The sequence below is a fragment of the Enhydra lutris genome, unplaced genomic scaffold, assembly GCF_002288905.1.
Source record: "Enhydra lutris kenyoni isolate GAN:26980312 unplaced genomic scaffold, ASM228890v2 scaffoldscaffold24, whole genome shotgun sequence".
Classification (NCBI taxonomy): domain Eukaryota; kingdom Metazoa; phylum Chordata; class Mammalia; order Carnivora; family Mustelidae; genus Enhydra; species Enhydra lutris.
In genome coordinates, this window is record NW_019154108.1 from 4,334,329 (window position 1) to 4,346,552 (window position 12,224).

The window sequence follows — 12,224 nt, forward strand, 5'->3', positions numbered from 1 at the left end:
TAGTCTATTGAACTTAATTTTTTTGTTCAGATATACACATTAAGGTTGTAAATTTTCCTCCTAATTGTATCAACTAAATTTTGATACATGGTGTTTTATCACACTACTCTTGTGTTTATATCTCTGATCTTTTAAAATTCCTGAACTATAAATAATTAAAAGCAGCGTATTGAAACTGGATTTGTCACCTTTTTATGTAGTTCTGTTAATTTGCATTGAATAGTCTCTGCTTCTGAGAAAACATTAAAAATGCAAAAAAAAAAAAAAAGTATTTTAAAATCAACTAATTGAGGATGGGCGCCTGGGTGGGTTAAGCCTCTGCCTTCAGCTTAGGTCGTGATCTCAGGGTCCTGGGATCGAGCCCCACATCGGGCTCTCTGCTCAGCAGGGAGCCTGCTTCCCCCTCTCTCTCTGCCTGCCTCTCTGCCTACTTGTGATCTCTCTCTCTGTCAAATAAATAAATAAAATCTTAAAAAAAAAACAACTAATTGAGGAATAATTACATACCTGCTTATATTTTATATATTATGAGGCTATTTATTAGGTGCATACAAGTTTTAGACTTGTTAAATCTTCTTGGTGAATTCCCTTTTTTCCTGTGTTTTTTAGTTTAAATTCAATTAGCCAACATGTAGTACATCATTAGTTTCAGATGTAGAGTTCAATAATTCATCAGTTGCATATAATATCCAGTGCTCATCACATTGAATTCACTTTTTATACCTGGTAATACATTTGTTGGAAAGCTTATTTTTTCTGTTACATAGCTCATGTCTTAGAAATGGAAAACATTGTATGCAGAAGAAAGAGGGGGAGAATTAGCGTTTTATTTTCTTCTTAATGCTCTATTAGATTTATTTTCTTCACTGTAAATAACAATTTCAAAGTCTGAGTTTGATTTTCTTTAGTTTCCTCTCCCAAAGGTGTTTTGGTGGTATGGGAAATGAGTAAGCTTTGGAGCCAGGTAGATAGAACACTTAAAGGACCCAAATGCTTTGTCTTCCCTAAGGGTGTTTTCCCTGCCTGTGTTGCAGAAGTGATATAGTCCTACCACATTCTCATTCCATCCTGTAAGGTGGGAGAAAGCAAATGAAGTAGCAGCTCCCTTTTAAGGGCTTGACCTGAAGTTGCACTTGATACTTACGCTCACAGCCCTTCTTCACCCCAAACTAAGTAACACAGCAAGACTGAGAAGCATAGTCTCTGATGTGTGGCCATAAGCTCAGCTGCATTTGGTGGGTGTTAGGGGGAGGGGGTCTCTTATTAAAAGGCAGAAGAGAAGAATGAAGTAACCAATTAGTGTTTATTGTTTTATACAGTGGAGATAATGTTCTTTGGAGTTTGGTTGTAAGAATGAAATCAAAGAGTGGATGTAAATCATCTAACATAGTATTTGACTCAGAGTAAGCATTCAGCAAATGTTAGTGTGCTTCTCTTTATGAGCTTTTCTCTAAAACCTGATTGTTTTTGCCATCTGCTAGAACTTGGTTCTTTTGCTGTCATAAACTTAAGCACAATATGTTAATTTTAGTGCTTTTGATTTATTTCATTGTCAATATATTAGTAACTACTTTCTGAAAGTATTGATTAGAGTACTAGATGTCATGAGTATTTCTTTTTCCCAAATGCCACGCTGTGTGCAGTTTTATTTTACACACATGGTACCATATTTGTAGTTCTTCCTAAGAAGCAGTGTTTTATGGCATTTTTCTATGTCTATAAATACAGGTCTCTGGCATTATTTTTATAGAATAGCTTTATTGAAGCGTAACTGACTTAAAAATATAAATGTACGTGTAAAATAAACTGCAGCGTGTCAGGATGTACAGTTTGATAATTTTTGACATTTAATCTATTTTCACAGATTACAATCTATGAAACTATCGCCACAATAAAGATAATGAACATATCCCCTTCCTAAAATGTTTTCTCGTCCTCCTTTGTAACTTTTCCTTCCTAACTCCTACCCCTATAGCAATTAAAGGTCTGTTTTCTATCACTATAAATTACTTTACATTTTCTAGATCTTTATGTAAATGGAATATATAGTTTTTTTTTAAGATTTTTAAGATTTTATTTATTTATTTGAGAGAGAGAGAGCATGAGCAGGGAGGAGGGGCAGAGGGTGGGGGACAAGCAGGCCCCCCACTGAGCAGGACCTCCAGATCATGACCTGAGCTGACCTTAACGGACTGAGCCACCCAGGTGCCCCAGAATGTATAGTTTCTAGTAAAATTTTTTTTTTAAGATATTATTTATTTATTTGACAGACAGAGATCACAAGTAGGCAGAGAGACAGGCAGAGAGAGAGAGGAAGGGAAGCATGCTCCCCGCCAAGCAGAGAGCCCGATGTGGGGTTCAATCCCAGGACCCTGGGATCATGACCCGAGCCAAAGGCAGAGGCTTTAACCTGCTGAGCCACCCAGGCGCCCCTCTAGTAAAATTTTTAATGCCTGTTGGTATTTTACTCTTTGGGAGGCCTGTACTTGAGTCCTCTATGCTAAACATGTAGGTTGACTTTTTCCCCCTGCTCTTATAAACTGCCTTGCTATATATATTATAGTGTATATACAAGGGTGAATGTTTGGAGCTCTGTGTCTTTAGGATAAATTTCTAAAAGTGTATTGCTAAATCAAAGACTGTGGTACCCTTTGAGACCATGTATATGCCCAGCTGCCCTCTAGACTAGTTAGTTTACACTTTGCTTGCTTTCCTTAGTGAAGTCATTCCTTCTCCAAGAATGCTCTTTGTCATTAAAAAAAGAACCTTTTAAAAAATATTGTAGGACAAAAGCAGTGTCTTGTGTTATTTATAGTTACCGCCCCCCACCTCTAGTGAGATGCTTGGGAAACAGTGAGTAACTTAATGAAGTCTAGTTTATGCAAACTGTTTATGTTTAATATGAACTATTATTTTGGTTGGCTTATCTCAATAATTGTCTTGTGTTCTTTGAAAGGTTTGTTATTGAACTTTGTGAACCGATTCAAGTAAAACAGCTTGATATTGCAAACTACGAATTATTTTCTTCAACTCCTAAAGACTTCCTCGTTTCTATCAGTGACAGGTAAATTCTAAAGCTGCTTTCTACAAGTTTATGTTGGATCTCCAGAATAAAGATTTTAAAATGGGTCACTTTAAAACTTCATTTTTTCTTTTAATGTATCAGTTTGTAAGAATAGTAATAATACTGTTGTATTAGGCACTTGCTAATCAACTTACTTTCATTAACTCATACAGTGCTTATGATCATATGATATTATTCTTTTATAAAGTGAGGAAACAGATAAGGAAAGGTTAAATAGGTTGCCCAGGTCACATGACTTGTGAATTGGAGAATCAGGATTCAAACCTAGATCTGTCCTTATTTTTAATTATTATGCTCTGTTGCTGCCAAACATTTTTTTAAAAAAAGTTACTAAAAACTTTGATGAATCCTTCATTTTATATATCATGAGGTATATTTTTGTTATAGTGAATTTTAAAACGTTTGTTATGTGTGTGATTAAAGAATTAACATAAGGAATTTGGTAAAGAATCACAATCCATTTAAAGATAACTTACAAGCATTTTAATATATTTCTTCCGGCGTTTTATATGTACTTGTATATTTACTAATTCTATTTTAAAAATCAGCTTATATCCTGATAATATCCTTTTCTCTTTTAAACACACCATTTAAAATTTTTTGAGTATAGTTAATGTATGATGTTATGTTAGTTTCAGGTACACAACATACTGGTTCAGTAATTCTGTACATTAAATATGCCATTTTTAATGAATAGTTTATATTTTTCCTGCACTGGCAGTATTTACTCATTCAATAAATACTTGGAGTGTCTCTGAAATGACATGTAGTATGCTGTTATTTATTTAGCTATTCCTCTGTTGTCGATCATTAATGGTTTTCCATTCTCTTACTTCTCCCACCTCACACTCTGCACTGCATATATACAGTTACCAAAATTAATTCTCAAGATCCCTTGAATTCCATCCATTTTTCACCTAATAACCTTGCTCGGATCACTTCTTTTTCTCTACACTGTAATTTTCTTATATGTCAAATGGACATACCCAGTTTTGACAAGTTAAGTATTTTTTAGTGTTTTTTTTTTTGTTATTTATTTATTTATTTATTTATTTATTTGTCAGAGAGAGAGAGAGAGAGAGGGAGAGAGAGCAAGCACAGGCAGACAGAATGGCAGGCAGAGGCAGAGGGAGAAGCAGGCTCCCTGATGAGCAAGGAGCCCGATGTGGGACTCGATCCCAGGACGCTGGGATCATGACCCAAGCCGAAGGCAGCTGCCTAACCAACTGAGCCACCCAGGCGTCCCAGTATTTTTTAGTTTTAAGAGTACTCCATTACTTTGAGGGATTTTTTTGAAACACTGTAGTAAATAAAAATGATACTAGAAGGCTTTTATGTTCGATTTTCTTTTAAAGAGGGGGAATAGCTATGTATGATCTGTAAAATCTAGTGTAATGGTAAAGGATTTTTTCTGTTTCCCTTTCCACTGGCACTTTTCTTTATATTTTTTATCATCACACACTTGGTAGTACGTGAAAAGTAGTACCTCCCTCCAAAACAGTTTCTTGGCTACTCTCTGTTCTAAAACCTCCAGTTTACTTGGAAACCTAAGAAGCTGTTTTGGTCCTACTTTTTGTCTTATTCTTTTCTTGTTTTCTCTTTGATAATGGTGTGAGTTTTGAAAGATATTCTTTACCTGTGAAGAAAAACCTGTCACAGTTTAGTTGGAAAAGAAAGTGCATCTCTTCAATATTTTACTCCTATTTAAACTATGTTAAGTGAATGTGTGCACTTGGAGAGGAAAAAAATAAACAAGATATATTTTGAAGATGTGTTGGAACTTCTCAATATGTGGTTTATGATTTTTTAAAAAGAATGTTTATATTTATATTTCCTAGATATCCCACAAATAAGTGGATTAAGCTGGGTACTTTTCATGGTAGAGATGAGAGGAATGTCCAGAGTTTCCCTTTAGATGAACAGATGTATGCAAAATATGTGAAGGTAATGTTTATACCTACCGGACTGTGTTTTATAATGAAAGCATACCTATTCATACCTTTTTATACCTTACCCTACCTTTTTAGAAATCCTAAAACTTAGGAAATTTAATGCAATATTCTTTTTGATAAAATAATTCTGACCTGCATTTATTATTTTACAAAACAAATATGAATACATTCCCTTTTGTTTAACCCGACACTTATTCTATTTTTTTGATATTTGCAGCTCTGATGAAATTTCAGATTATGTCTTAAAATTTTTTGAATCTTTATGTAAAATGTCATCTTCATCTCTCTGTATTTCAAAACCCAAATACTGAAAGTCTTTGAAGCAGGTCTGATTTTTTTTTACTAGAATCTGATTCTTAGATCATTTTAATTTTAATATCCAGTTATTTGTTTTATATCTTTTGCCTTGTCTATTGTATATTCAAATGAGATATTGTCCAAATACCAATTTCAAATAAACTTTTAAACACTTATATTCAGTATTCCTGCTGCTTTCTCCACCAATGCGAGCTGGAATTATCTACCAAAGTAGAATTATCACTCTTGAATTGGATTTTAGACAAAATCCAGGACTTCCCTATTCCTCTGCTCCCCTCTTTTTTTCTTTAAAATAATAGCACACCTTCAGATACCACTGTTTATAATATGACCTTTTGGAATGATAGCAGCTCTAATTTCTGTTTTTTCTTCTTTAAATATGAGAACTTAAGCTACCTGATCATCCTCTGGGATTTTACTGTCTGTGTCTTTTTTAAGCATGTATTAAATTGGCTTCTATGAATGGGTAAACTTGTAGTATTCCTAGTCTCAATATAGAAATGCTAAATTCTGTTTTTAAGAATACAGTTGATATTCTCTGTTAATGGTTCAACAGTATTCAGAAAATAAAGGTATATTTTCCATTTCTTTTAAACAATTGTTTAATGACCTTTTTATATAGTAGTTTCTACACTGATAAGGAAAAATTTTTTTAATTATTTGGCAGGTGATACAATTGTATTTAATTTTACAATTAAGGCAACCCACATGGTAATGAAATATTTCCAAGAATCATTCTTTATATCATCTACTTTACTAATAATGGCAGAACATAATTTATAGGTGGTATAAAAAGTGCCATTTCCTACTTGGTTCTTTTTATGGTGAGACACTATAAAGCATCTTGATGATGACTTTTCTAAAAAGTTCTTTTTGGTAGCTTTAGTTTTAAAAAAATATTTTTTCTAAAATGTTTTTCTAAAAAACAATTCTAAAAAAAAATTTGATTCTAATCCTAATGTCAATAAATATATACGTTTACCTGGGTTTCCCTAATGTCAATAAATATATGCGTTTACCTGGGTTTCCTTATCCCAAAACTAAACCCAGATGTGGGGTCTACTTTTTAATAGCCTATATTTTAAAAGTGGATTGATACATATCTTTTAATTCTGTAAGTTATACTTGAAATAACATAACATCCGAAAAATTCATGCTTTCCCTAAAAAATTTATGTACAATATGGTATGAGTAAATATTGTTATGCTAATCTTTTTATCAGTATGTATGTACATGTGTATATCCACATATGTACCTATATATATAGATATATACATGAAGCATCTGTACTGTTTGAATTAATAAAAGACACAGGGTGTTTCTAGATATTCTTTATTACTTTTAGGATGTTTTTGTTTCTGACAGATAAATAAAACAGCAGCAATGAATTTTCGATTATTCAACTTAACCTTAAAGTTAATTTCATTACAGGTGGATTATACTTCCTAGCTTTGGTGGTAAAAATTTAAATCATTGATTTGATTTCTACAAAGAAATAAAAGAGTACTACAATGTTATCCATCACAGTACATGGCTTTCTATAATTATACAATATAATTTACAAATATTAAATGTTGCTTATAGCATGTTATTCAGACTTTGGAACTGATTTCTTTTTCTTTTCCTTCCTCTTGCTTCAGATGTTCATCAAATACATAAAGGTTAGCAACCTTCTCTTTTGCAATATTGAATAACAGGGCATGGCATGTTACTGCATGACAAAAAAGCAAAACTTTACAGTTACTGATTTTTGGGGAAATGAGGACTTTATTTTTAGAAATGTTATAATGAAAGAAACTCCGTATATTGTTAGATAATCTCACATGCATTGTGCTTTTATTCTTTAGGTAGAGTTGGTATCACATTTTGGATCAGAGCACTTTTGTCCATTAAGCCTTATAAGGTAATACAGAACAACAGACATTTATCAAGTGTTGTTTTTTTTTTAAAGTGATACACAAAAATCCCAACATATTTAAAGTGAAGAAATAGTTTTCTATTATGTGAAGTTAATACTATAGAAATAGAAGCTTGTAAACCTTTCTTGTTCTTGAATGCATTTTAGAAAAATGTAAAAATTTACTCTAAGAAAAAATAACCATCATGTGTGTCTGGTCTAGCTTGCTTTGTATTTTGCTATGATGATAATATATGGAAAATTCCTGGACTGATAAAACTGGCCATCACATTTTTAAATGCCTTGAATAGATAAAATTTTAATGGAAACAGTGGATGGATCACTACAGGTTGAGAAACAGTCATTATTTTGGAGTCCAAAAGCTAATGGCCCTCAAAAAATGACCAAAGTTAATGTATTTTGTCATTTATTATGAAGAGATGACTCTTAACTCTGTTTTGTTTCGAAAGTCTTTAATGGAGTTGTTGTTAACAGGGTATTTGGCACTAGCATGGTTGAAGAATATGAAGAGATTGCTGATTCCCAGTATCAGTCAGAACGTCAAGAATTATATGATGAGGACTATGGTAAGTGACTTTAAGACACGTGACTATTACGTATATTTTTTGCTTTTTTAAAGTCTCATAGTCTGAAGGGATAGGAGAGGATTTTATGACACCCTCCATTTATACTTTATCAAGCAAGTCCTGATTTTAGGAGATCTTAAATCATAGCCTGAAAAATGGAATTTTTACCTTCTTTAATTTTCCTGTAAGTGAAATGAAGACATTTACCAGGGGTTGGTAAAGTACATGGAAAAGTTAATAAAGTCTTACAAATGTGATTAAAATTTTGGTAAGCAGTGGAATTATTTTCCTTGGCTTATCAGTTTGATAAATGGCTTCTGAATCTCGTTTACTTTTGGGAACATATTTTAGATGTATAGTGAATATTTATTATAAAATATGCTTTAAGTACCAGCTGACTTTTACAGGACATAATTTGAGCTTTTAAATATATTATTGGAGATAGTTCCCAGGGTAATTACTTTCATTTTCTCTTTAAACAGATTATCCACTGGATTATAATACTGGGGAGGATAAATCCTCAAAAAATCTTCTTGGTTCTGCTACGAGTGAGTATTTGGGGATTTTCTTAGACACTATCAAAATATTTCCCAACTTTTTTTCCCCTGACATATGTGGATATTTTGTTGTGGTATATAGTTTAGGAAGCCCCTTTCCCCCCAAGTATTGAACTTGAGTTGAAATCAAAGATAATGGCTTTGAAATGTATTTCTATAGAGATAAAGTAAGAAGGGTGGATGAAAAGAAAGGAAAAAATGCAAGCACAAGTTTGTTTTCTTACCTTAAGTGCTTATATTTTAAAGCAAATTCCTTAGGAGAATGGACTATGAATTTACTTGGGGAAAGAATTATTAAAGAGGTCCAGACTATATGAGTAGAAGTATCTGGATAGTCTTGCTAGATGGGAAAGGAATTCGAATGGTAGTTCAGAGGTAGTAGGCATCAGTGAAATCCTAGCAAACAAGGAATCATTGACCTATGACTGTGGTTAGTTTCCTAATTAATTACAAACATAAAGGCTGTTCTTTTCCATAATAATAATGATTCTCAAGCAGTAACAATCATCATCATAATAATAAAATAATAATAATATACTCTTTGTAAACTAAAGAAATAATGACTAAGATACTAGTTCAGTTTTTGTCGTGCCAGCCTATTATCTGAACCTAGTGGTAAGCTGGCTAAGGAGACTCTTGGAAAGACCATTACCAACTGACACTTTATTTTTATTTTTATAATTCAGGTAGGTACATTTTAATGGTTGTTATTTTTGGTTATTTGTAAAGAACATAAAATACTGGAAGGAGTTTTGTTTTTATTTGAGATTAATGGTTGATTATAATAAAAGTAAATCTTCGTGAGATTGATGACTAATTTCTTATGCCTTTTCCTTCCTTCTTTTAGTAAGTTGAGTTGCTTCAATCCCAGTCTCTTGTGTATATTGTCTCTTTATATCTTTTTAGGTTTTAGTATATATATTTTGGTAGATATTTTGTATAGCTATGGTATATGGAACTAGGTGTTGCCTCTGGTTTTTTCCATCTTTTCATTTTTCTGTTCCCTTCTTCCCCTTGTCCTCTCCATAGAAAACTAGTCTTCAGTGGGCTTTTTAAGGCATAGGAAGAAGAATGCTAAAAATACCTGTAGAAGAGGAATCCTTTATGTAATATTTAACTTTGTTGCATATTAGCTCAATATACTTTGTTTCACTTTTGCTAGTCAGCTGACTTTCTGTAGATTGGTGATTACTTTTAAGTAGCATTCTTAGCTATCTAGTTGATGACAGCATTAAAAGTAGGTTCTTGGGACGCTGAGTGGCTCGGTTGGTTGAGCGGCTGCCTTCGGCTCGGGTCATGATCCCAGAGTCCTGGGATCGAGTCCCACATCGGGCTCCTTGCTCAGCGGGGAGCCTGCTTCTCCCTCTGCCTCTGCCTGCCACTCTATCTGCCTGTGCTCACTCTCGCTCTCTCTCTCTCTCTCTGACAAATAAATAAATAAAATCTTTAAAAAAAAAAAAAAATAAAAGTAGGTTCTTCATTCACTCCTATGGGGTATAGTTTTGTTTTGTTTTTTTTTTTTAAAGATTTTATTTATTTATTTGACAGACAAAGATCACAGTAGGCAGAGAGGTAGGCAGAGAGAGAGGAAGGGAAGCAGGCTCCCTGCTGAGCAGAGAGCCCGATGCGGGGCTCGATCCCAGGATCCTGGGATCATGACCTGAGCCGAAGGCAGAGGCTTTAACCCACTGAGCCACCCAGGCGCCCCTATAGTTTTTTTTTAAGAGTGAAAACATGATGCTGTTGTACCTATCTGGTTATTATTGTTGTTCATGTTCTCAGATTTGTATTAAAAAATCTGTGCTATGTGGTAGTCATCATACTCCGTGATCTTACATTAATTAGCTGTGTAGAAGCATCGTTAATTTTATGGAGTCCGAAAATAGCCCCAGACTGTTAGGGAAAAGAATGCCTTACTATATAGTTTTGGGTAGAGGAAAATCCTGTTGACATCCTTGGTTTCTTTTTCTGTATTCGTATGGGATGAACTCCTAGACAAAACTCAGTTTACACAGAGAGCATTTCCCTGTTGGTAATCACTTCATTGACCAAGGTATTATTTGTATTAATTAGATAAAGAATCTTTTTTATATCCTACTTTGGGATCTTTTTCCTCAGAGATATGTTTCTTGGTAACATATCATTTATTTTTCTTTTTATGGTTCTCTATTTACCTTTCAGTGTTCCAGTGTTGAAAGAATTTGTTTAGTGAGAGGGAGAGAGGGTGGGAAGATGTCAGCTAAGCCAACACCATAGAAAATAGGGTTTAAAAAGATCTCCATCTCTTGAAGTTTCAGAAAAAAGAGCCAGTAGTAGCTGGCAGTGATAAGACTGGTGTCATGAAGGTTATGGACACAACCTAACAGAGCTGTGTTCTATACTTGTCCTTATGGAGAGTCTGGGACTATTTCTGAGCCTGACTTTGGTACCACCTGCAAGGTGGTATAACATTTAAGCAGTAAATAACAGTTGAATCAGGTGAAAGAGCTACTTTCTGGCACTGAAATATCTGAATTTGACTGTCATCATCACACTTTATGAATCAGCTTGAAATTGGCCAATTTTGAATCTGATGTACCTTTTAAATTTAGACAGTGGCTCCGAAACAGAATTCTGTGGGTTTAATTTCTTTTTTTTTTTTTTTTTATAACCTGGGGTAGAGGGAGAGGAGAATCTTAAGCAGATTCCATGCCCAGCACAGAGCCTAACACATTAGGGGCTCGATCTCACAACCCTGAGCCAATATCGAGAGTGAGACACTGAATTGACTGGGCCACCCTGGTGCCTCGCCCAACCTTTTTTTTTCCCCCTGTGGCTTTAATATTAACATAAACTCCTTTTTCCTTTTGGTATTAAGCAGTTAGTAGTTACAGGAAATACATGTCACCAGAGTACATTGATTCTATTGGAACTTGGTTGTCAAAGAGCATACATACTGAATATTTGGACATTCTTGACATTATATAATTTTCTTAGCTACCAAAAAGGGAGAAACCTCTCCGTCAGAGAAAGCAGCATTCTTGACTTTGTATATGTGCCAGTTATGGCAGCTCTTCTGCTTGATTCTTTTATTTACATTCTTGAACCAGAACATTTGAATATTTTACATGAACAAAAAATTCTTAGTATCATTCTGCTTTCCTTGTACTTTGTCATGTGGATTTTCCAGACCTTTCTCTACTTTGATATTCTTGCAAGTCTACCTTTACTCCTAAATACGGTCTGCATTTTGTAGAATTGCTTAAAGGCCAGGTTTCTGTGTATATGTTTAAGACAAAGTACAGTTTTTGTGTTCTTTTACATGAAAGTATTTTTTATGAATGTATATATTTTAAAGACCTAGAAGGAGAAGGGAGGGTGAGGGTGGACGTGCAGCAGAGGTATCTAAATACACATGGGAGGAAATAGTTACTTTGTTGGCTTGTCTTTTTATGTTGTAGCATAGGGAGTTTGTTTTCCATATCGAAAGGAGCCTTGGTGTGCTGGAGACGGAGTATTATACGTTGATGGTCCCTGGGGAGAATTTCATTCCCGAAAGAATGAGATTGGATGAATAGTGCCCTGCTCAAAGATAAAGGAGTTGACTACTCTGGAAGAAATTAAGGACAAATGTTGAGTTTGGTACTATATACCAAATTACTACATTAGCCTATTCAGGAGGTTTTTTTAGTGGCCACATTATGACAAGCTGTCGTGCGTTTGTATGCGAATTGGGAATGGTCAGAATAGAATATTCACAAAGCTGCTCTCTCACAAAAGACAAAATAAGACTACATTTGGCAGTGCTCTGAACAGAAGCAAAATTATTTTTTAGATGGACTGAGAATG

The 12,224-nt window shown here is 34.1% G+C and overlaps 1 protein-coding gene across 3 annotated transcripts in view; it reads left to right on the forward strand.

Annotated features, from left to right (window-relative positions):
* LOC111150778 (SUN domain containing ossification factor) overlaps positions 1 to 12,224 on the forward strand; it is a 96,593-nt gene that overhangs the window by 51,262 nt on the left and 33,107 nt on the right. For 2 of the 3 annotated variants that reach the window (XM_022508375.1, XM_022508376.1), the window contains exons 10-15: positions 2,957 to 3,064; positions 4,924 to 5,029; positions 6,996 to 7,016; positions 7,203 to 7,258; positions 7,748 to 7,839; positions 8,322 to 8,387. In XM_022508375.1, coding sequence (XP_022364083.1) covers positions 2,957 to 3,064; positions 4,924 to 5,029; positions 6,996 to 7,016; positions 7,203 to 7,258; positions 7,748 to 7,839; positions 8,322 to 8,387 — 449 coding nt within the window. The remainder of the gene's footprint in view (positions 1 to 2,956; positions 3,065 to 4,923; positions 5,030 to 6,995; positions 7,017 to 7,202; positions 7,259 to 7,747; positions 7,840 to 8,321; positions 8,388 to 12,224) is intronic. The other variant, XM_022508377.1, reaches the window with a different exon arrangement.